Raw genomic sequence first — 25,226 nt, 5'->3', positions numbered from 1 at the left:
AATAACTTTTTTATATGTGTATTATTTTTAATTAAAAATAAGAAATAATCATTGTTTCTATTCATCGAAAATGAAAAGTTTTTTTAGTTTTATTTTTTTGTTCGTAAACGAAACTTATTTCTTGGGCTTAATTTTTTCTCTCAGAAATAAAAATGAAGTTTTGAATTTACTGTTTTGTGAGTCAAATGGGCACCACAGCCCTCCTAAACTAGTTCCATAATTCAGAACCGGCTGGTCAATTGCCTTAAGTGTCGCCAGCAACGCTTCTTTGCCTTTCCCAAAGTGCTACCGGATAGTGACTTGAGGACCTTGTTCCCGTTTTGGAGTTTGGTGGCGAGTGGGGTTGTATACGCCGAGAAGAGCAAACTCTCAAAGGTAACAACCAGTAATTTGGCATTATGACGGGAGCCGACTCTACATACCAGAATAACTCGAGATTTTCCCGACCAAGAGCTGCTGTCGTAGTAAACTAGTCCTGTCTAGTGCACTGAACGTCACCTTAGACTCGAAGTTTATTTCTACTGCGCTTGCCAAAGACGGCTTCACTCGAACTCAACTTCGAGTAGACGTAATCAATGCAAGACCTGTGGTACCATCTTAAAATCTGCTCAGGCTTTAAAACCCACAGGGAGCAGTGAATACGATTTCGCTATCAGGCACACCTAGTCTCTACGGCTTTTACTTCCTAACAATGCGCCGGTGCCTCCATCAAGTACACTAAACGGAATCTTCACGTTTTCATTGCAGCTGGTTCTACGTACTGGAATGATTTGGATTTTTTTCGACCAAGGCCTGCCGCCCCAGTAAACTAGCCCTGCTTAGTGGGCTGAATTTCACCCATCGTTTGTGGTCACAGGAGCAGCTCCATGTAGTAAGATTGCTCTCAATACTTCCCCTTAAGACTGGCATTGAGCCTAATCCTAGAAATTAAGTTATTTTCTGCTGCGTTTGCCAAAGACGGTTCCATCCAAACTCCACTTCGGTTAGATGTAATCAGTGCAACGTTTGTGACCGCATGCTGCTCCCATCATCAGACATTCTTAGTCTCCACGGGTTCTACTTCTCGTAATGCGCTGGCACAACAACCTAGAACTACAAACGAAGCTTCTGCAGTTCCTATGAGCTCACCTGAGCAAATTACGCCTCCTCTCACCCCAACAACGAACGTCTATATCGCCTGCCTCCAGGCCCGTAGCCAGACCTAACCAACTGTACGGACAGACACTATCGAAGGACGGGCAGAATTAAAAGTTTGCAAAAACAAATAATTAAATGAATAATTGGTTAAATTTATTTGTGGACTACATTTTTTTATGATAATATTCAATTTTCAATTAATGCTTAAAACAAAACATACAAAAAATATTGTTAAGAATAGATACTTAGTACAATGGCAGTTTACGATTTTTGTTATTATTAAATTTTCGGAGAATCATATCGATATCAATTGCAAGTGTACGATGTCTTTCAAAAGCTAAGTAGACGAGATCAGACATGCGGGCATGGGTCATGGATTAGCGTTGCGGCCTATTAATTGCGGTCAATGCCGAAAACGTTGATTCGTAAGTTGCTGTATTGCACCCAAATGTCTCAACAGCTGCCATCAGCTCGAACGTATCACTGAAAGCTTCACGAAATCTGAAAAGTACCTCCAACTTAATTCCATCGTCAGCCTGTTCCTTTCGATTCTTGAACAAGTTTTTCTCGACTGTTAATTCTTCTTCGCTAGGAACTTTCAAACCTGGAAACATGTAAATTTATAAGTGCTAGTAAAATGGAAGGGACAAATTTTGTGTTAATGGTAAATGTTTCGAATTACCTAGTTCTCTAAAGCTATTCAAATCATCCGTTTTGAATTCGCTAATATTGGTAATCGCAGTAACTAGCTCTTGATTCTCTGAGAAGCGTCGCTTGATTTCGTTTATTATAAGATCAAGGCATTCATTGTAAACTCCTTTCAGCTTCTTATTTGACTCTTGTAGGTTCCCACCAGTTGCGCAATTCGCAGAGTATGAAGGTAATCTGGTCTCAGTTATGTAGCTTGGATGCTCAGTTGTTTTAGTTCGCTGGATGTGGAATCCCCAGCAGTTTGCACGATGTACTGTGTTATGTTGAAACAAAACAGATAAAATAAAATATCATGAACTTTACCTGCTATTTTTTACTCACTTACCAAAAGCTGAATATCTTTTTTGTGCTAATCCAATCTACAGCCAGTTTCAAGTCAGGCAAACTTTATCTCGATTGCGTTTCACTGGCACTAGATAGATACTTTCTGAGTTGAATTTCCTAAATAGGGTCTTGAAATATTTGACCAAAGTAGGATGTTCTTCGTAAATACCGGGCAGGTTTTTGCGTGGCAAGGCTTAACTTAAGTAAGCTGGTGTGAATCTAGATAAAATTTTTACTGACAAAATTGCTACAGTAGATACTGCGTTGGTTCTCTCTATAACAATTACGATAGCCCTCATAAGATGGGCGTCAAGTTAGCCGTACCACTTTTAAAAATCAAAATCAAAATTCAATTTTCGTTTTCTACAGTTTTTTTTACAGCACTACCACCCTAGTAACTTTTGAGAGGGTGGGTAATAATTAAAAAAAGTATGCCAATAATACCCGTTTTTTTATCGTTTTTCAACGTTGATTCAAAAAATGTATCGCCATTTTTTTTAAATAATCCCTGGTAGTGAATCCACGGTGAAAAACGATATAAAACGAGAGTTATTGACATTTTTTTTAGAGCTGTATTTTTTCGATTCCACGTTAAAAAAACGGTAAAAAACGGAAATTAAATAGCTATATTTGATTTTGATTTTTAAAAGAGGTACTGCTAACTTGACGCACATGGTAATGGGTGCATACCAGTTCTACGTAAGACAAACCCCATGTCGTTTGAGTGTTACTGGCACTGGATAAACATTTCCTGATTTGAATTGCCTAGCTGCGGCCTAGTAAGATTTATTATCTATTTAATTTTCTCGCAATTCGCAGATGCAATTTCAGAAACAGTTTAGAATATATAGCAACTGCTTACTCAACCGTCAAGATAAAGAAAAACACTAGACGGGAAAGTAATAACTGACTGAGAACAAAGTAGAAATTGTGATTAGGACCTTAATCGATATTTATAATGAAATGCACAGAAATTACAGAAATGCTCAATGCAGAGAAGGTAAATAAATAGGTTATTGCATATGTTGTCAAGATGCGTAATACATTTTTGTCACCTTTTTGTACTGGGTTTTCCTAGTCAGTGCCTGCTTGGAATTCCCTAACAATACCTCTCTAAAGTAGGCATTAATCGTAGAACTAGGGACTGGCCGGTGTCTATTCTAGAATCGAGCGAAGAAATGGAAAATCCAGCTGGTACCCATCCAAAATCCAGTTCCGATCTCTCACCGGATTATTATCACTTTTAAGCGCACTAATAATTCAATTAATTAAACCATTTTTTTGATAACTTAATTAAACTAATTTTTATACATATATTGATTTGAAATAAAAAATTTGGAAAACTTGTTCTCGGGTGAATTAATTGACGAAAACAAGACACAGACTATCTTCAGTCATGACTGATCATCTGTAACGTTGAGAAGGCGCGTTCACTGGTGGGCAGGCGAAATTCCCATTCCGAAGAATTTAATGAATGTTTGGTGCATGCTTATGCAGTTTGGGAACATTTGTCAAAATTGTAATACCAAATTTCCATATCGATAGAAATAACTCGAATTCAAAGTAGTATCAACAAACACAGGTGTGCCGATTCTCCAATGCTATCCAATCACATCTCTAGCACTGAAAACTTCAACTATTTAATATGCCAACATTTTTTCAAACATCGGCAAGACCCGTCCACGCCCGTACAAATGTAGCTACGAGCCTGCCTATCTCTCTCGATTTTGCACTGCGAGGAATTTCCTTCTTTTCCCCACTAAATTCACGGCGTACTTCTTTACTACCTGGTCGAAGGAAGTCAAACTGCAGTTAAAGGGGATGATACAGTATAAGTCGATGGCACACCAACAACTCCAACATATTTTGTGTTACCTTCGACAATTTTCTTTACTTCTCGGCGCATACAAGGTGCCACCAAGGTCCAAACCTGTAGTCCTCAAATCGATAGCACTTGGGGCAAAGACAGAGACATGTTGCTGGCGACATTTAAGCAATTGGCCAGTCGATTCTAAATTACGCTGCGCCCGTCTAGCCGCCTGGCACTAATGATTCGCAGTGGATAAAGCTTCAGACCAGACAGCCACGTGATGCCTTCTGATGCCCCCCAGCAGCACCTTCACAACGAGGCTTCCATGTTCCCGCTCAAGGAGCACAGCAAGCAATTTTTGCTCAGATGTTACCGTAGGAATTTCCCCTGCAGATATTTGCTAGAGCCTAAGCCACTTCCCAGGCGAGTTAAGGGGCATCTCTTCGACTATACTTCCTGACGAGTTCCAGGACTAAACATGACTACAATTATTGGATCGGGCAGTGTATAGACAGACATTAAGAGACATCCATTGGGAGTCTCTTACCATCTTCCTAAATTTCCGACCCTCGAATGTCGTCATCGGAGTACAACCACTACCTATTGCAGACGAAGAGTTGGAGCTGCCTCGTGAGACCCGCGTAATTTTGGCTAATTACATTCTGTATATTGGAGGAGGTTAGGTTATGTTAGCCAGGCACTTTGCGATACCTGTATTTGATTTCCATCTCCTAACTAAGTTGCTTAAGCCACTTAGATCTTTTTAAAAAGGTAACTAGCTCCTCCAGTGCTACACACATTTTGCAAATTTCCCAGACCTTCAAAGAAATAATCGCCAAGATATTTAGCACGGCTTCTGTGAAGTGCAGGACATTCACGGAGGAGGTGTGGCCCCGACTCAATTTCTTCCTCATCTTCACAACTCCTGCAGAAGTAATTGAGAGGTACACCCATTATACTGGCTAGGGTGCTACTGGTTTGTTGAATCCAAGCAGACATTTTGTTCTTTTTAGATTCAGTTGAACTCCTACTTATCCAGAATCGACCCCGACATACACAATATATGTCCGGCATGTGAAAGTACCCCGCACAATGCACGTATCCTGGGCCTAGCGTTAGATAAGTTAGTCCATGTCGGTCGGTAACTATACCGCACCTGCAGGGCTTGATGAACTGCTACTCCACGGCTCTTAGAAGCTCACCAGAGCAGCATCGCTCACTTCTTGGTCACTTGGTCACTGTCATCATGCCTGACATGCCTGGAAAACAGAGAGAGTGGTCCCACTGTTTAAGCCTAAGTAACTTTCAGAACTAGAACTGAAAAAGGGAAGGACTCAAGATTGGGTGGATTCTGGAATGGAAATTCTCAATTTGAGCTTCAATCTTTGAATTTAAAATGAAAATTCTGAATTTGAAATGGAAATTTTGAACTTGAAGTGCAACCTTCAAAATTTGAATTGCCATTTTCTGAACTAAAACTGAAGAAGTGTAGTTGTAAATTGAAAGAGGTTTCTTAACTCTGTTGATTTGTCGCAATTAATAGATTATATTAAATAAAGTTGAACTACAGTATAAGTTAATTAATATATAATGGGGTAATGTAGCAATAGCTGCATTTCGCTCTTATCAGGGGTAATCTCTGTTGGGTGTGTAGTCTGGCAAAAGTTCCCATATTTTCATACGCCATCGCTGCCGTCTTTCCTCTGTTTCTCTTTCTAACTGCAATATTTGAGGTAATCGTTGCCAACAATCGAGCACTTTCCATTTTAAATGCCTGAAAAGCAACAAATGAACTTTAATAATTCAATGAACCGTTAGTTTATCAGCTATAAAATATCATTGGAAAATGTAATCAGCATTTATAGATATAGGCATGGATATGTGGTTTTAATAAATTATTAGCAAACCTACTTGTATTATATTTATTACCATTCATGATGTGATTTCGCCTGATTCATTTTAGCAGCGTCAATCGCCCACATGCGCATACTGTATTGAGCCCAACATTTGAATGCCATTTCAGTTCGCTTAAAATCGCACCAATCAAGAGCAGTATTCAATTTGCAGCGTTCTTCTTCAGCATGTAATTGCCATACTCGCAATATCTTTCGCTTTAAAAATTTATCATATAATTCATCGGCCAACGTTAACTTTTCGTTACGCAATTTTAGATAGTAGTCCCGCCAACTCAAAAAATATGTGCGTTTGAAAATATTTCGTCTTAACTGCTCACATTTTCTCTTATTTTCATATTTACGTCGTATCAATCTTTTAAATCCCTCCATTCCAATACGACGAAGAAGCAAGCGTCGGTAAAATTCATCGGCTTTACGTTTGGCCTCCTGTGTTCGTTGATATTCTCGTTCTTTAAGTACTTTAGCCATTTTCTCTTGTCGCCGTTTTTCTTTCAAAACTTCGATACGCAATCGCTTAGCCTCTTCATCTTCTAAACGCTAAAAAAATAATCGTGGAAATACATATATTTGTATTTAAGAAGTGAGTGAATGTTAATAGCTTTGAAAGAAAAAAAGGGAACCATGGTACAGGGGTTTTTAAATAACATACACATACATTACTTGGAACTCCTAACTGCAATTCTAATAACAATGCAAGGATTTCGCCAAACATGATGGAATAGAAGGATTGCGCCGGACGAAGCATACAAATTTTTCGTTCTGTATATTTATGTACGTCACAATATACTAGCCAAGACGAATTCATAGAATGTGGTTTCGCTAGAGCGACAACAACATGCACATGCATTTTTGTATTTTGTTTTTGAAATCTTCAAACAATGAACCAGGGCACTTTGATATTCCAACAACAAATCAACTGCTATAACGAAGCCTCCTTATATGGGTATTTCGCATGGTCCCTCGGTTGTACACATTTAAAATGTCTTATATAATAGACTCTGTTTTTATGCGGTTTTGAAATAGTGCGGTTTTTTTTTAAATAAAAAATGCATGTCGACCTATCGGGAATTGTACATATAAACAAGATTCTAAACCAGCTAAGCAAAAACTCATCACAGATTATATCAAATATGCTAATCCTACAAGTATGGAACCGCCTGTATCACAATGCAGATCAGACGTGTACATTTCCTCAAGTGACGAAAGTGATTTTACGCCAAATCCTAAACGAATGCGCAACATGCGGGTATTGTCTGATTCTATTTCTGACGATGTAAATTTATTTTTCGATTCTGACGTTTCTTAAATAAAGATATAATTTTCAAAAATTAAATTTTGATTATGCGATTTTATTTAATTATTTCAGATTCATGCGGTCTATGGAACGTATCTATCTATAGTTATAATATGGGACCAGTACCCTTTTTTTATGCGATTTTATTACAATACATTATTTTTAGATTTATGCGGCTCTTAGCACTTTTGAAACGTATCTACAGTTTTACTATAGAACCGGTAGCTTTTCTTATGCTGTTTTTTTTTATGCTGTTTCTTGCGGAACGTATCTACCGGACGTAAAAGGACGTAAAAAATTTTATTCCAAAGGTTCAGTGTGGCCACTGTCCAGGCTTTGTATTGGTTTGATGGGGAGTATCTCGTAAACGCGTTACATCCCTTCATTTCATTTCTGCGAAAATGGGGTTAAGATCGGAGCAAAAGTTTACCAGGAGGATGCCTTAGAAGGTGTGGTAAAGTAGTTGAGCAGTACTCTCTTCAATTAAGAGCGTTGGATCTCCCAGCAAGATTCCGCTCCAGCCCATAAGGCAAAAATAGGCCAGCAGTGGCTAAAAAACAATATTCCTGGGTTCATAGCTGCAGAATATTGGCCGTCTGGAAGTCTATATCTGAATCCATTGGACTACAGACCTCACAAAAATGTGGAGACTCAATCTTTGGTTCGAGCAGCGACGTCAATATCTATGGAAACCGTGCGTGTTGCAATTGGTGAATGACCTAATCGTTTGAAGGCATGTGTATAGAAAATTGTGACCATTTCGAATGAAAATTAATTTTTTTTTTAATATTGTCATGATTAAACAAAACTACTTCATTAAAAAAGTATTATAGTTTCATATCTGTAACGGACTTGTAACAGAACTTAGGGCAGGTAGTGCGGCCCAGTAACCTCGGGAAACTTAAAGTTTAAAAAGCAAATATAGAAGGCATCATTGCTTTTAAAAAATGGGTTTTAAAACTAAATCTTTAAAGGTAGAAGCTACGGAAAAGATGTATTAAAAATCTAAAAGTCAAATATCACGTATGGGTTAATGTGTTTTGAGTTTTGAGTGTTTTCCCAAAAAATTATATTAATAACAACATTTCTAACGAAATGTTCCTTCTTTCTGGTGTAAAAGGTACTTTCAATAACTCGCCTAGTCAAGCTGATTGAGCTTATATTGAAAAAATACCTATTAATAATTATTTTTGCAGATAATGTTAAAGTAAAACAATATAGACTATATAGAATTATAGCAGAATTTACAGACATTTATGACGAAACCTCACAATGGCCAACTACAAATAAAGAAGATCTAAAAAAAAATCTGTTAATTATCGTTAATATAAGTATTATGTTTAATTTTATATATTTAAAGTAAAAGTTTCGCCACATTTATATAATTTCGATTTCGTTCACACATTTTGGAACAACCTAGAACAAATATCATCACGCCTGTTTAATGCTCTTTACTCGAGAATGAGGTCGAGAGTATAAAGCTTTTGAGATCCTCGTTTTGAATATTCTGACTTTCTTGACAGCACATTTTATTTAACTTTAGTTTTTGTAGGAAAACTAAAGAAATGATGAAAAATAAAATGTATTAACAAATTAAATTATGTTGACTGTCAAGAAGAAATCATAAAAACGATGCAATACAATCGAGGAAACGACATCAAATATTTTATATAAGGCTTTTTAAATGTCGTCTCCTGCTCACTTTAAGTGAAGATATTCATTATTGAAGTAAGTACTAAATATATGTACATATGTGTATTTCCATATTACGCGTGCGTATCAACTAATCTGTTTATTTATATAATATAACGGAACATTTTCATGGCACTTTAGATTTAAATGTGCAAATATGATTGAATGAGGCCGTTTGCATATTACTGGAGATCAATAAAATAGACAGCTTTCAGGGGCACAACTCAATAATGATGGAATACAAGATTGCGCCCTACAAAGGCTAGTAACGTCAGTACAGAAAATAAACAAAGATTTGTGACTTTTAAATTAAACAAACTCATGAAAGCAAGGTGCCGCGTGATAAATTGTGAAAGCACAAATGAATATAGAGCCTCCAAATGTAGTTTTTTTACGTTTTTATGTGGATGAAGCCGTGAAAGTATATGTGTGTGAGTATAGTTTCTTGCGTTTGGCATTTTCTCTCTTTTAAAGGAAAGCATGCGTAAGCTACCAAACACAAAAAATTACACTCATACTTTCTTTCCTCATACCATGAAAAAGGTAGCGGTTTTCAGAAGGCGCCACCTTTGTGTTCTACAGCAGTTTAGTTGTCCTCGCCTTGCATTACCTTGGGTTAGTTACTGGATAGTGGTTAGTTACTCTAATATCTATTGTACATATTTAAATTGTTACTGATACAGTATCAATTGGCACTTTGATGCTGGCAGGAAGTTCTTGATAGTGTAACGTCCAAGCTACATACTGGATGTGTATAGTATATAGATATATTTCAGTAGTTCAAACTCAGCCCATGAACTTTAACTTTTTTATAATTCTACTGTTAGACAAAAATATGAATTTGTTACTTCATCTTAATTATTTAAAAAGAGGTGGAATATCTTAAAAAAATGAATGCACCTTTGCTTCCTCGGCTGCCATTTTTTGTGCTTCCTTTTCAGCTTCCTGTTGTAAACGCCGTTGGCGCGCTTTTTCATGCCGAATGTTTCTTTCCAAAGCACGTTCCTGCATTTCCATTAAAAATTTAGGAATATTCATAGCTTTTCCTTGCAAATTCGTCATGTTTTCGTCTTTCTCGTCTCGAAGATTACCAATTAGCTGCACACATTTCGCCTTTGCTTTGAATTTATGATCTCCATGCTGTATGAAAGAGTTTAGTACATTTTTTAAATCTTGACGGTCCTCTTTTGCTGCATCGGACAATTTGTTCAACTTTAATTCGATAATTATACGTTCCTGACGTTCAAGTTTGAGTCGCTGTAGATCTATTATGTCTTGTTGGATCTTAATTCTGTAAGACAAGTCACATACATATATTCATATAAATTGTCATAGTCGTTTGAGTGTCATATTTATAGCTTTGATGAATTGATTTACTTATAAAATCCAGGTACAATTGTTTTATTTGCTATACGCATATTGCAATTATTTACTTTTTTGTAACAATAATTTTTTAAAATGTTAAATTTCAGTACCTTACGAGGAACATTTTCTAAAATTTTATATAAGGCATAATAGCCGAATGGGTTGGTGCGTGACTACCATTCGGATTTCACAGAGAGAATGTAGGTTCGAATATCCGTGAAACACCAAAATGAAGAAAAAGTTTTTTCTAATAGCGGTCGCCCCTCGACAGGCAATGGCAAACCTCCGAGTGTATTTATGCCATGAAAAAGTTCCTCATAAAAAATATCTGCCGTTCGGAGTCGGCTTGAAACTATAGGTCCCTCCATTTGTGGAACAACATCAAAACGCACACCACAAATAGGAGGAAGAGCTCGGCCAAACACCCAAAAGGGCGTAAGCGCCAATTATATATTATTATATATATATATATATATATATTAAGTATAAGGTTTTTATGGTAACACCCCCGTAGGAACTGCTTGATGAGCATGGAGTTATGCTCTTTAATTATGCTTCTAGTTTCCACTAGCAAACAAAGTGGACAACGAAAGTGGAATAAGAAGGCTAAAGAAGATTTTTTCTTTATTTTTTTCGTATATATACATATGCATTTAAAACAAAAGAAAAAAAAGGAAGATTAACAAGCAAATGTTCGTTTTTTTCATGTATGCCGTAGTTTTCAAGACATCAAAGGTGAAATATAGACCGGTTTAGAGATTTTTTTTATTATTTAAGGGGTTACCCATATAAAAGTGGCCTACGTATAATGTAAGGATGGCAACTCACTTGTTCTGATATTTTTTGGTTACTTGTGTCGAACCCGCTGGCTTCATTTGAGTTTCGCCGCTTCCTCGCCCAACAGTACATTGACGTGCTTTACGGGTCAGACGCAATTTCTCCTTGCGTATTTTATCTAAAAACAAATTAATTTTATGTATACGCTCACCCTTACTAGAAACATCTTCTCTTTCAATTTTCTCAATGGTGATGAAATGAATCCACTTTAGGAAATATTTTCGTAGCAAGGTGTGGTTAGTGTTTGCACGGGACTGGAAGAGTTGTTCAATAATCAAGTTTTGTTCATAGTTGGAATTGCTTTCTTCTTCCATATCTTCAGAGGTTGTTTGTTCAGAATCTAATTGTTTTGGGTTAGTTAATCCTTTAATAATGAGTGGCTCTAATGAGTTTCCGTTAATTTGTGGCGTCTGTGTGCCGTTTATATGTATATTAAATTCACTTGTTGTTGATGTGTTCTTGGACAATGTATGCGATCCCGTTTCCTTAGACAGTTTTTCTTCAGCTCCCATTGGCAGTTCGAAAAGTGTCTCTTCATCTATATCCGATACAACTGAATCAATTCCATCACTGGTATTGGAGCGTATAGAGTTCTCCTGATTAAAATTCCTTACTTCCACCGATTCATCGAAGCGTACGCATCGCGCTTGACAAAAAGAACTGTTATGAATTACATCATTTGTAGCGATAACAGTACGGCATTCACAAGAGTCTTTACGAATAAGCTGGCCTTCAATCCCTAAATTGTTTTCAGAGACAAAGGTAGACCCATTTACAATGCCACTTTTGAATTCAGTTTCTTCGGTTTGCAGCTCAATTCCTTTGTGTAAAACAGTTTCCCTAGAATATTGAATAATATTATCATCCACTGCATCTATTATTTGTAGACATTTCCCTGCAGCACATGCTTTTTTTGTATAGATTTCCTTCTTGCTGCTTTTACCAGTAATAATTGCATGAAGGCTTTCATTATTTTCTTCTTCATTGGCCACTTTTTCAGTTATGGAACTTTCGCTTATTTCGGTTTCACATAACTGGTTAACTACTTGCAATGCCTCCAATGGCGCTGCATAAAAATTTGCAATATGCTTGCCGGTTCTTTCCAAACTCTGCATGAGGTTTTCGTTGTCCAAATTATATATATCTTTTTTAGTATTTTCTCTAAGTTTCCCATTTATCATATTTTTCTTGTAATTTTTTTGTAGTTGCTGCCGCAATTTTTTCAATTCATTCGTGATGTAACGAGATTCTACAACCTGGTTATGGGAGATGCATGCGTCCAGGGTGCGCCGACCGCTCACTGTTATTGTTGGCAATTTTCGTGGTATTTTTCGAAACTGTAAATAAAATTCAATAATGGGAATGAGTTAGAATTGCAAAAATACAAGACAAATACATCTACATTTCACGGTTGACATCCTGATTAGCATATGTGTGTATACGTTGGTATGACCAGCGCGACATACGTCTATGAATTATAAGAGGTCAAAACGGGAGCGGGAGGTGGATGGTCAAAAAAAATCTCAACGAATCAATTTTTTTTAATATTGTCACCCACCCAAGGCATAGTACAAAGTCGCGTTTGGCGTGAAATGGCTGTCGAAATCCATACCAATCATATTGTCGTGAAATATGTATGGAATTCCATATGTAGGGGAGGGGGCCCAGTTGTGACGCGGGTTTTGAAAAAAATCAAAATTTTTTCCTCAGTTCCGCAAATTGAAAAATGAAGAAGTTTAACATTTAACTATTAACCAAACGCAACTTTTCTCCAAAGAAAGTATGTTTATTTGAGTTACTCAAAAAATTTTGGAACAAATTTTTTCAGGATAACTTTTTTTAGGACAAAAAAAAAGTGGCCCAGTTGTGACGCACCTCAAGAAATTTACTGGAAATGAGAAAATATGAAAGGAATGTCACACCAATTGTTGTGATTTAATGATTTATTTATTTTGAAGGCTTTCAATGGCAAAAATAATGAAAAATACAAAAGAAAATGTCCTTCAATGGCCATAAAAGACAACGATTTTTATTCATCATCGTCATCTAAATATTCCTAGTCGTCGTCCACGTCACTTTCGCAGTGTTTGCAAGTGAAATAACTTGCCTGCATGTTGGCGCACTTCAAATGAACTGGACGCTTGCATACGTTGCAATTGATCGAGTTGGCAGTTGGTTTTTTTTAAACAACAACAAAAATGTAGGAATTCGGCAGTTCTATATGATCGTAGTGCAAAAAAAAGGTGCGTCATAACTGGGCCACCCGCTGAGTCACAACCGGGTCACGATGCTATTTTGTGTATGACAAGCAAGTTTTTTATAGACACCACATAATCACATAAATCCATATAGAATCACAAAATATACGGCAAATACAATATTTTGATGCATTACACTCGCCTTTTCACTGTTAATTTCACAAAATTTTGGTACTTTGAAAAAAATCAAAATAACTTTTTCGCACGATTTTCAACACGATGTTTGGTGCGTGTATACACAATGCGACTACTAACGTTGGTGTCTGCACAAAAACTGCTGAACGTCAAACGAACATGATGGCAGGGCTCAAACTGTCATTTTCATACCGCATGTCAAAAATATTTAGCTGCGTCACAACTGGGCCTGCGTCACAACTGGGCCCCCTCCCCTACATACATATGTATGTATCTCACGGCAAAGAAGTACTCAGTTTACGCCGTGAAAACACCGCGCGACATGCCAACAAGATTTTTTCAGACCTATTTAAAGTGCACAGGTCATTGTAAGTTGAGCGAAAACTGACAGTTCGTTTGCGAGTAGAGTGCCTGAGTTTGAATACTCCGAAGACAAGACATTTTAAAGCGGAACGTCTTCGTAAAGAGAGTGAGTAAATCTTCTTTATATTTTTTCAATATATATATTTGTTTGTCTACATTTCTTAAATCTTTATTCTGACGTTTCTTCTCATTTGACATTCAATGTTGCGGAGAACATTGATGGCATGTTGCTGGCGAAATTTCACGGCTATGGAGTTAGCACTGGCCTTAAGGAACAAAAGCGGAATAGCGACTCCTCACCCGCAAAAAGTAAAAAAATGGACATGATATTTTTTCTTACTTTTTATAAAAAAAATAATATTTATATTTAAACTAAAATTTAAAAAAAATTTTTTTTTTTATTCTGTTTTTTGTTCTGGTGGAACAGCGAATTAAATAGATTAAGTCAAAAGAAACAACGACTTTGACACAGCTACAAACTCTGTATGACCATCGCGAATTTGATAGAATATAAAAGAGCTAACGCAATTTAAAAAAAATCCGTAAAAGAAGCCAAAAGAAAAAGCCTAGAAGAATTTACGTCGAAAATCACACCCGCCTACACACCTAGCAAGATATGGACTGATATAAAAACTTTAACCGGCACCCCGCATACCCCTATTAAAGCCATAAAACACAATGATTCCTTTCTAACATCCCCAAATATTATAGCTGAAACTTTTGCCAACACCTGGTCTACAAATTCATCAGACAACAATTTTTCAACTGAGTATTGCTCAAAAACGGACGAGATTATTTCAAGTATACATACATAGACAAAGAAGTCATTAATCCCGAGAAGCAAGGCACTTGGAAACTGAGTTTACATTAATTGAACTAGAGTTTGCATTAACTCATGCGATAGGCAAAACCAGTAGTGCTGATCGAATTTCGTATTCGGTGTTGTTTCGTACTCCATGTTGAAGTATCTCCCGATATTTGCAAAAAATAGATAATTGTATCTATATAACAATATCTTGCTAAACGGAGTTTACCCCCACGTGTGGAGGTTAGCCGTTGTTCTACCTTAGTATAGGTATAATAAAGCTCTATTTGATATCAATAGTTACCGATCGATATCTTTAATTTTTTGCATCAGTAAGACTTTGGGCAAAATGTTGGTCAAACGGCTTATGTGGTACATAACGAAATGCAAACTAATTAGCCATAATCAAGTAGCTTTTAAGAACAAACATAGCACAACCGACGCACTGCTTCATCTCCAACATTACGCGTCTAAAGCACTTTCAACCAAAAGTCACGTCTCTGTACTAGCGACGGAATTCGATAGGGCATTTGATCGCGTGGGAATTCATGTGGTGTTATCTCAATTTGAGGCATGGAGAGTCGGTCCTAGGGTTTTTAATCTCGTGCAAAACTTTATGACTGCGCAAAAGTTTCAGGTCAGAATAAATGGCAACCTCTCCAATTGTCACCCACTCAACAATGGGATCCCTTAAGGGTCCCCTTTATCAGTTGTACTATTTGTCATCGCATTTGAACAATTTAATAAAATTATTTTAAAACACAGAAACATAGGTCTATCTGTTTATGCAGATGACGCAGTAATTTTTACAAAAGAAAAGAATTTAACTAAAGTAAACAACACATTTAAAAACATAATTACAGACATAAAGGTTAAAAGGTGTTGCGCTGAACAGACGTGTTTTAATATGCTAGTGTCGTTCTTTGATTTTTTAGTTCGATATTATTATTTCTCTTTTTTTCTCAATGTTAAAAAATTAGCATTACCTGACACAAGTGACAAAAAATAAAAAAATAAAAAATATAACTTAACTTAATTAGTTACAAACTATATAGGCATAATAATGCCTTGTTCGTGTGACCAAAAGGTTGAAAGGGCTCAGCCGAAAGTGCAGTGCGCGAAGGGCAATGAACTTTTTCATACGCAATGTGTTGGTATCCTACCGACTGATTTGGAGTTTCTTATGATTTCGGATAGGAGTCTCTTTTGTATTGCCTGTGCTGCTGCTCGGCGTAAATCAATCCGTTCACCCCCTCCCCCTCCCATGAACGCCATATCAACTAACGGAACTAACTCAAATGTTCAATCCAATTCATCGAACTCATCAAATATAAATTCTATTGGTTCGCTTAATCAAAGTGATAGTGACAGAGAAACCACCAATAAGCGAGAAGTAACATTAGAATCACTATACAGCATATTGGTTTCTCTTCGATCTGAGAATGCTGGTGTGCATAAAGTAATCAGTGATATTCGTGAGGACAATGATAAACTTTTGAAGAGAACTGAGAATTTGCACTCAGAGCTTCTTTCTAGTAGTCCAGTCGTTTGGTAAAAAAAAAAGCGAGTTACCTGGAAAGTTTTCCGGGAGTTTTCAAACTAGGTAATTTTTATAGATTTTGGCATGCTCTTTTCGAATTTCAACTTTGCCACCTCATTCATATCTGCGACGCTAGTGCCGCCATATTGAAAAAATGGTGCCTAAAAACAAAATTAAACTAGAGACAATTTCCTACATTTTATGTTATTACGATTTTTTTGTGAAATCAATAGTTTTTGGCGTATGAGCGCCACAAAGTACATTTTAATATGCGTTTTCGAAAAAAATGCTCCGGGGTGAGCTTTCCGGAGCAAACCTATCAAATGGAAAATGTAAAATATTGCATATTTGTAAAAAAGGTAACTGTTTATATCCTACTTCGACAATTAATAACTTAAATATTGAAAATGTAAATTTCTTAAAAATTGTAAGCATAACATTTGATAAAAGATTTACATTTAAACAACATTGTTTAGTTTTAAGAAACAATCTAGCTGCCAGACTCAATATACTCAATTATTTGTCATCCAAACAATCTTTAATCCATACAAACACCTTAGTCAATATTACTAGAGCAATGATACTTTCTAAGATACACTCAGGTCTACCTGTGTACGGATGGACCGCCAATACTAATATTAAGCTACTAAATGCTCCATACCATACTGCTGTTCGTCGTAGTAACGCGTTCCCAACATCCCCCGTAAAATGCGTTTTGGCAGAAGCTGGTCTCCCTACTATAAAGGAACGCGTAATCGAAGAGACATGGCTACTAATTCCGAAACTCTTTTCTACTATTAATCATATTTTGCACAAGGATTACATATCGGCGTTCCGACACAAACGTAGATATAGGCTCAAGTCCACAATTTGCCGCTGTGTTTCGTACGGCTTAGAGATTGATTTGACTCAACCTAGGAGCTGCACTAAATTAAACTGCCAACTATCGTGGTTTATCTATAAATCAAATTTCAACACCGTTCTTCACGCACTTAATAAATCTACAAGTAGTTTGACCTATCAACAACTCTTCGCAAAACAGGAAAGAAACTACCGGAACAACAATTGGAATTTTTTATATACGGACGTATCAAAAACCAGCACCACCACCACGTTCGCTGTAGTTAATCAACAAGGATTGCTCATTTCTGGAGGCCAGTTACCTGAAAATTGCTCGGTGTTCACAGCGGAAGCAATGGCCATATGTATGGATATAGAGAAGGAGGTAAATGGAATCGCAATGGAATTGATTAAGTTACATTTACACAAACGTGAAAAATTACGAAACATTTATCAAATTCATGAAAGATATGTTCAATTTCGATTGTGCATCAGACTTTAATAAATCAACAACACTAAGAGGCACCATCATCGATTTGACTTTTTCAAGATACATTACACTCGAAACACTCCCTTTCATTTCCTACTTTTCCTATCAATCATCGTCCTATTCTCAACAGAGAAATGGTTCATTACCATGCACACAGAAAGAAGGCATATGCAAATACAAGTAAGTGAATTTATGCTCACTCAAGTAGGAGAGAGCCAGATGTCGAACGTTGCCGAATGCGGGGGCCGATTGTGCCTCTTTGTCGTTCATTCAGCGCTCTCGCTTGCAGTTCAAGCAAGGTAACGCCGCACGAGCAAGATAACGCCGCATTTTTTGGTGCGTGCAGCCGGCTACATCGAATTATAAGACGTTATCACGTCAAAAACATATGGACTCGATTAAACTGGAAGAATGGTATACGTTTAGGCATCGGTATACTGAATTCAACGACAGGCGCAAACCATCTCTATACCCAAGCAATACACCTCGATATTCCTCAAGCCAGTTCACCCGACTCAGAATTGGACATACTAAACTCGCACACCAATACCTCCTCACAGGAGGTACCCAACAACAATGTCCATTTTGTGATAACAACGCATCAGCTGACCATCTTTTAAACGATTGTCGCACCTTAGAAAGTTTCAGGAAAAAAAATACGGCGGATCCACCAAACCTTCTGCCCTACTGGCTACTGTTTCTACCATCAATATAACTGCTTTAAATAATTTTTTGAAAGATTGTAACTTAACTACTATGATTTAATATGATTTGCTAATAATAACACAGACTGTTCTACCTAACTATCGAGTTGTAGGCCCTGGCAGCTAGTACTCGTTCTTATATTAGTTTTAGTATTATATTAATTCTAATAAATAAATAAATAAATTTTTAATTACCTGTGGAATGATACCAGTTTTACTAAAATCAGTATAGTACTTTACGATATACCTATAGGCATTTTAAGATTTCGAAATTTTCACCTTTGCTCCCGCTAGCACACTTATTGCATATTTGCGCAAGAAATGTTGTATAGTAACTTTAAAGTCAGTTCAAAGAGGCGCACTATTCCGTTTTTTCCGGGATGAGGAGTTGCTATTCTACACTTATGCCTGTCGATGGAGCGAGTGGAGAGTTAGGGAAGGTCACCTCCTAAAATCTCACTGGGGAAAAAATTTGGGAATTATCAGTTTAACACTGAGGTATTTAGTAGTTGGAACAAAACATATTAACATGGCACGTACATTGCCATTATTTTAAAATTATATAGTAAATCTCACGTGAGAGATCATCACACATCTCCCCAAGTATTAATAAGAAAATGCCTCATGTAAATAAAAATACTGTAGCCAACGGAACCATCGTCTCTGATGAAACTAGTTGACTTGCTATTACCATTTCATGACGCATATCCATAACGAGAAGAGGATCTAGTATTTTGTTTGGTTCACATTTGCCACATAATGCTAATTCGTGAGATTGATTGATGTACTCCTTTCCGAAAAGATTTTCCACGATATCCGAATTAATTGAAAATGAATATTTAGTAACATTTCGTTTACGAATTCGATCCCACCGTGAAATCTTCTGGCTCGAAGATTTTTCTTTTCTTCTTGGTCTCATTGGAAATAAATATATTTCACAAATTTGTTTTCTCCGTTTTTGATTGAAAATTTATTAAATAGTTTTGTGAAACTTAAACAAGCAAGTATGTCGATCACCAAGGTTACGAAAGAAAGTTGAATTGTAAAACAAATGCATACAAAGTGTAAACTCTTTATTTGTTTTGCCCATTTTGGGGAGTTAATTGAAGATAACTTTTGCAGTTTTTTCTATAAAATGAAAATCATTAAAACGATTGCCATACGGGTCCGCACCACTCATATGTTGTTTTGGTTTAATGGTGTATCTGCGGCCAAGAGTATTAACAATTGTATATGTGCTACCAGAAAAACGAGTTTTATTAATAAAAACATGTTCGCTTGCTTGCTTACGTTTTAGACGAGACGGTTACGGCCGACCCTTGATGCAAATATTAAAGGTGTTGTTGGTTGGCAACTTCCACGCCATCCAAAAAATTACCTCTTTGAAAAGCTACTGTTTATTACACAGCGATTAAAGCAAAATTACTAAACATCAAGGAAATGTATGTATAGGGTTTTTCAGTAAGAGCGCTTCAACTTTTGAACTTTTTTGAATAAAACACAAACGGTTTGACTTTTTTAACTCATTTTTTTTTATTATCGAGTTTGAACATATACATTTAAGAATGAAATTCGATTTCTTTTGCATGACCACCGCGTGCACGTTTTACGAAGTCCAATCGTTGAACCCAATTTTCGACCACTCTTTTGCATAAATCGGCCGAAATTCCAGCAATTTCGCGTTCAATATTGGCTCTGAGCTCACAAATCGTCGCCGGCTTGTTACTGTAGACCAATGACTTCACATAACCCCAAAACGGGACGGCTTGTTAAATGGGCCGTAATGCTCTTAAAGTAGCAGCAACAGAACGATTATTTTCATAAAAAATTTGCACGATTTGCAATCGTTGCTCAAGTGTGTAGCGTTCCATGATGAAATGTATACTAATGAAGTTTACAAATGACAAGCGAAAAATAAAAAATATTGCGTCGTTCGCCCTCCCTATCGGAAAAAAGTTGAAGCGCACCTATTGAACAACCCTATATATGAGAAAAGAAAAGCTCTGTAGAAATTAATAATGAAAAATTAATAAACGGAAATAAGAATATTTTTTGTTTATATGTATTCGAGTAACGCGCTTAGGTTAAATTCTTTTTACTTATGAATTAACATTAAAAATAGAAGGATTTAAAAAAAGGTTTTATAATGAAAATAATTTAAGCAGCTTTCTTTTGTCTTTTGTATTCATATGTATTGTAAGTTTTATTTTTAAATAAACATTTTCTTTAGATGTTCTATGGGGTAACATTAAATATTTCATTAATGCTAAATAGTTAATTTTTGAAGTTCTAGCAGACAAATTGCCATGGGCCACATTTTTCCGAGGTCCTTCGGATATCAATACAATGAATACAACACGATAGAGTTTATTTGACCGACCGTTCATACGAGAATTTGAGTCCGTGATTGGCCACGAGAGCGTCCATCTCCAATCGCTTTCATCGTGCCTGGCGTTAAGGTAAATGCGAAAATCGAAAATTATCGGAAAAGTATCCTGGAGTTGCTTTGAAACCGAGGGCAGACAAACATTTCGGTGAATGACCATGGACGTTTCAAGAGGACTTGACACCGCCTCACAAAGCTCGAGTGAACCAAGAAAGGCTAAAAAACAATGTTCCGAACTTCATAACGTCCACACAATGGCTCTCAAATTCTCCAGGCGTGAATCCGATGAATTATTCTCTTTGAGCCACTTTGGAGAGCAAGGCCCGAACTAAAGGATTCATCAGTTTCGCGGCACTGAAAAAAATCATTGTCTGCGAGTGGGCCAAAATACCTGTAAGTCACATTCGGGCTGCTTGCTTGGACTGTCTCATGGCCATAGTCAAGGCAAAAGGTGTTCATATTAAGCAAAAGTAAATTGATTGTTAATTTTGTATTATTTTCACAAATTTTTTACTTTGAATTAAATAAAAGTAATTTTCCAAACTAAATTTATGACCTTTTTAATTGGTTACACTTCGAGTGCCTGACCCTGTATTCTCCTGACTCGGGAAGTAGACAACTTATTGTCCACCGAAGCATCCTCGAACCCTTGCATTGAGTTGAACATACATTCTTCATGTTTATTTTTTTCTTATTCTTTCTTCCTGGGAAATATGTGCGTCGCGGCGTTAACGTAAAAACGAACTGTTGTTTTGTACCTTTTTCGTAAAAGTGCCAAGTAATGTTTTTCTTTTCAAATAAGCAGTGGGGTCTCTTTATAGAGAATATGTGCGAATATCAGATAGTCTTCTAAGAAATAACAATTCATATGGTGGATGCAATAAGTGCGCTATTACCCTGTCGAGTTGTATCTTTATGGGTTCTAGCTTACCTTACCACCGGTATGTCATGCAGAAACACACATGTCTGCACCAATCGCCGTGAAACACTACTAAAAAAGCACCTGGTCCATTCACCCCAGAGCGAAGACGTTGCAGGCGAAGAGCTTCAGCTGCCTCACGAAACCCGCGTAACTTTCGTCCAATTACGCTTATTTATTTAGAATCGACCGCTACATACCGAATATATAACAAGCCCAGCATATAAAGGCACGGCGCATAACTCTAACCACCTATTCGCATGCCTCCTCTGGATTCAACCTGTCGAAACAGTACCGGCAATCACAACAACAGCCCCAGAAAAAAATGCATTTCCATATAAAAAACATCAAATAATGTACTTTCTGATTTTATTTTTAAATCAAGGTTAGAATTATTTGGATTCAGATTACCGCGCTTTACACTTCACTATTCTAATTTTCAAATTTTTTGCGTAATTATGTAACCACATATTGGTCCATCAAAATAAACCATTTGAGATAAGTGAAGATACAATTTTTAGTATTCGTTTTTTTTATTATTTAATGTATATGAATATTTAATTCTTAATATTGATATATATTAAATTAAAGGTGAAACATAAATGTTTCCTAAGCAAGCTTAATTTCTTTAAAGCAACAAGCTTATTTTCAGAAAATGTCTGATCGAATAAGTAATAAAATCCTTTGTTAGCATAAACATATACATAATTAGGTTCAAGAGAAGTACTAAGCAGCGGGGTCCTTTTTTCCTTTAACTTTCTTGCCTGTAGCTGCGGCCGCCTCTAGATCAATAGGTGCTGGTTTTACAAAAGGAATTTCATCACGATATTTTTCTGGCATGTATTTTTTCAATGGTTCCGGTACTCGCACACCAGTCGCAGTTTGATGATTCTCCAGAATAGCGCAAATAACGCGTGTTGTTGCGCACATTGTAGCGTTTAACATATGGACATAATCGACAGATGAGTTCATTTTCTTTGTTTGACCAAAACGAACAAGCAAACGTCGAGCCTGATAATCTAAACAATTTGAGCAGGAAACAAGTTCCCGGAATGCTCCGCTACCACCGAACCAAGCTTCTAAATCCAACTTCTTCGAAGCAGCATGGTTAAGTGCACCTGAAACAATATTTACAATGCGATATGGAATCTCTAGAGACTGACAGAAATTTTCTGCATTATCAATCATTTCATCCATCATCTCCCATGATTTATTGTCATGAGGTGAAGTAAGTACGAACTGTTCTACTTTTTCAAACTGATGGACCCGAAAAATGCCACGGGTGTCGCGTCCGTGGGAACCAACCTCTTGACGAAAACAAGTAGACAAACCAGCATATTTGATTGGAAGAGAAGCTTCGGGAAGCCATTCATCACGATGAAATGCAGCAATTGGTTGTTCTGAAGTTGCAATGAGGTATTTCTCATCGGTACCCACCTCGTCGCCACGCTCGCTGGTCTTTCCTATCACCTTGTATAGCTCTTCATCGAACTGAGAAAGTTGAGCTACTTCCTGCATAACTTCTTTGCGCATAAAAAAGGGCGTATATAAAGGCGTGTAACCACGATTAGCCAACATATGTAGTGAATGTTGAATGAGGGCTTGTTCAAGAAATACTGCTGGTCCAGTTAAGAAATAACCACGCCCACCTGACACCACAGCTCCTTTTTCCGCGTCCATACCGTCTATCATTACAATAAGATCAACATGCGAGTACTTTCCCCGACGTTGACAATCACCATAGGTCCGCTCCACACGGTTTTCGTCCTCGTCGTTGGACACTGGCACAGACTCATGCAAATGATTGCCAACCTCACGCAGAGCAGTATTGCGGAGTTGTTCTGCTTGTTGAAGACACCGTTCATTGTCTAACATTGCTTTATCGATGATAAGCCGAACCTTTTTAATTTGATTTACTGTCAACTGCCGCAACACTTCGGAGTTGAGCTCATCTAAATTTTCACTTATACATTCCGGAATCTCTTCTGCTGCATCTCCTTGTGGCTCCTTTTTCTTCATTTTTTCTCCAATCTCTTTGCTGCATAGATTTTTTACTTTATTTAAGTTATCTGCACGGTGTCGTCGTTGTCTCCATAAAGTGTCTTGTTCTATGACAGCCTCCACAAGAGCCAAATCCTTAAAACGTTTTTTCTGATTCTCTCTAATAGCGTCTGGATTTCCGCCCTTATCGCTACGGAACAAATCTAAATCCAAAACCATTTTCTATATTGAAATTTATTAGTCACTGAACCAAAACGTGGCGAAGAAGCTTCCAACCAAACTTGAGAATTTATTTTAGTCGTTGTAGTATAATGACGTTATAAGAGGTGATTGGCACCACTTTGACAAAACAAAAACGTATTAGGCGTCTACACTAGCAATGTATTAACACTGAAATGCGTTAAAACTTGTTTACATGTTTAACTTTAACAGTGATTTGTTAGATTGACGCAAGGCGAATTGAGTACTGGAGGGAGCGTGTTCCCAAAACAGTAATTATATCTTTCGCGACAAGTCTGTTGTTAAAGTACAAATGAATGTAAAACCTCCAAATGCAGTTTTTATGCGGAACACGCGATGGCTCGAAAGTGTATGTGTGTGCGTATAATTTCTTATGTGTTGGTTGTATCCATTGCTTCGCCTACTCTTCCTCTTCACAAGCAGGTTATTCTTCTTTCTCTTGTTTGTATATTTTCGTAGCTCGACGACACAGCGAATTCGTTAGTCGCAATCCAAGGCCAATCTATTCGAGCAACAACCACTTCTTATACTTAGAACTGTCAAGGGAAAGATAATAAAATAATGGCATGAATGACAAATAGATAAGCTTGTGTTCGCAACCCAAAAACCACTTTCCGGCATTCCGTTTTACTGACATATCTATATTAAAGGCGAGTTGAAGAACAAGCAATTAACTATTCTAATAACACCATCTCCTACATATACGCCTTGTGGCAATCTGTTTTGATATCATTCTTTGATTTTGTTGGTGAAATAAAGAAATATATCAACGCAGCAATCAAGATGGATTTATTAAGGTGATGTCAAACACCCAGCGGAATTTTTCGCCGTAGATATGAACAACGTCAAAATAACGCATTGTTTGTATTTGTGTGCTTACAATCGTGTGTTTGCAAGAACTTCTACGTATTAATAATTTATCTATTTTTATTACACAAATGACCTGCCTGGTTCAATTTAATATTCAGTGAATAGTTATTCAGCACTTAGTTTAAAATTATAATTTAAGATTATGTACGTTTGCTGAGCTATTGGTGCAAATGTAACATTTATTCGTGTATGCCAATTACAGACTCGCGGCTGTCCTTTTATTTAATTCATTTAAAAATTTTGGATATTTTATTGTGACTGTATCATTGCTAGAATCACACAAAGCACTGGTTCGACTCGCTGATTATCGAAAAGGCGTACAAACACTTAATAATGCAGGCCCACAAGAGTTGACAATAATTTTATCTGGTAGTGGTTTATATACTGCTGTATTAAAGCTGATTACTAGCTTTGAATTATCATCTCTTCCCACATGGGTAAGCCGCATCACCAAGGAAGGCGCCACTGACATGGGCGTGGCTACAAGAAAATGAAATGGCTGGTGAGAATAAGTAGTTCCTATACAAATATCTTCTTGCTATACGAATTTTTTCTGTAATTTAGACTTGCCTCATCGCAACGAAGCTGC

General features: G+C 36.9%; 2 protein-coding genes and 1 long non-coding RNA gene across 4 annotated transcripts; all 3 read right to left on the bottom strand.

Annotated features, from left to right (window-relative positions):
- Positions 1-1,268: 1,268 nt before the first annotated feature.
- Positions 1,269-2,442, bottom strand: LOC128865075 (uncharacterized). The gene is made up of 3 exons (XR_008454739.1): positions 2,174-2,442; positions 1,820-2,101; positions 1,269-1,741 (listed from the first exon to the last, which is right to left on the bottom strand). It is a non-coding gene; the product is annotated as an uncharacterized LOC128865075 (long non-coding RNA).
- A 3,066-nt stretch (positions 2,443-5,508) lies between these two features.
- On the bottom strand, positions 5,509-19,241 carry LOC128864277 (trichohyalin). 2 transcript variants are annotated; one of them, XM_054103860.1, is made up of 5 exons: positions 18,913-19,241; positions 11,078-12,423; positions 9,785-10,175; positions 5,912-6,435; positions 5,509-5,756 (listed from the first exon to the last, which is right to left on the bottom strand). In XM_054103860.1, exons 1-5 carry the CDS (start codon positions 19,138-19,140, stop codon positions 5,609-5,611), a joined length of 2,637 nt encoding a protein of 878 aa, XP_053959835.1. In that variant the 5' UTR covers positions 19,141-19,241; the 3' UTR covers positions 5,509-5,608. The 2 variants fall into 2 exon arrangements, with proteins under 2 accessions (XP_053959835.1, XP_053959836.1); XM_054103861.1 differs by lacking the exon at positions 18,913-19,241 and adding an exon at positions 12,645-12,729.
- A 2,637-nt stretch (positions 19,242-21,878) lies between these two features.
- On the bottom strand, positions 21,879-23,883 carry LOC128863960 (serine--tRNA ligase, cytoplasmic). Its single transcript, XM_054103400.1, has one exon. The coding sequence runs from the start codon at positions 23,744-23,746 to the stop codon at positions 22,253-22,255; it is 1,494 nt and encodes a 497-aa protein (XP_053959375.1). The 5' UTR covers positions 23,747-23,883; the 3' UTR covers positions 21,879-22,252.
- Between the last annotated feature and the right edge of the window lie 1,343 nt (positions 23,884-25,226).

Source organism: Anastrepha ludens, chromosome 5 (genome assembly GCF_028408465.1).
Source record: "Anastrepha ludens isolate Willacy chromosome 5, idAnaLude1.1, whole genome shotgun sequence".
Classification (NCBI taxonomy): Eukaryota; Metazoa; Arthropoda; class Insecta; order Diptera; family Tephritidae; genus Anastrepha; species Anastrepha ludens.
This window is presented reverse-complemented; position numbering and strand designations above follow the sequence as displayed.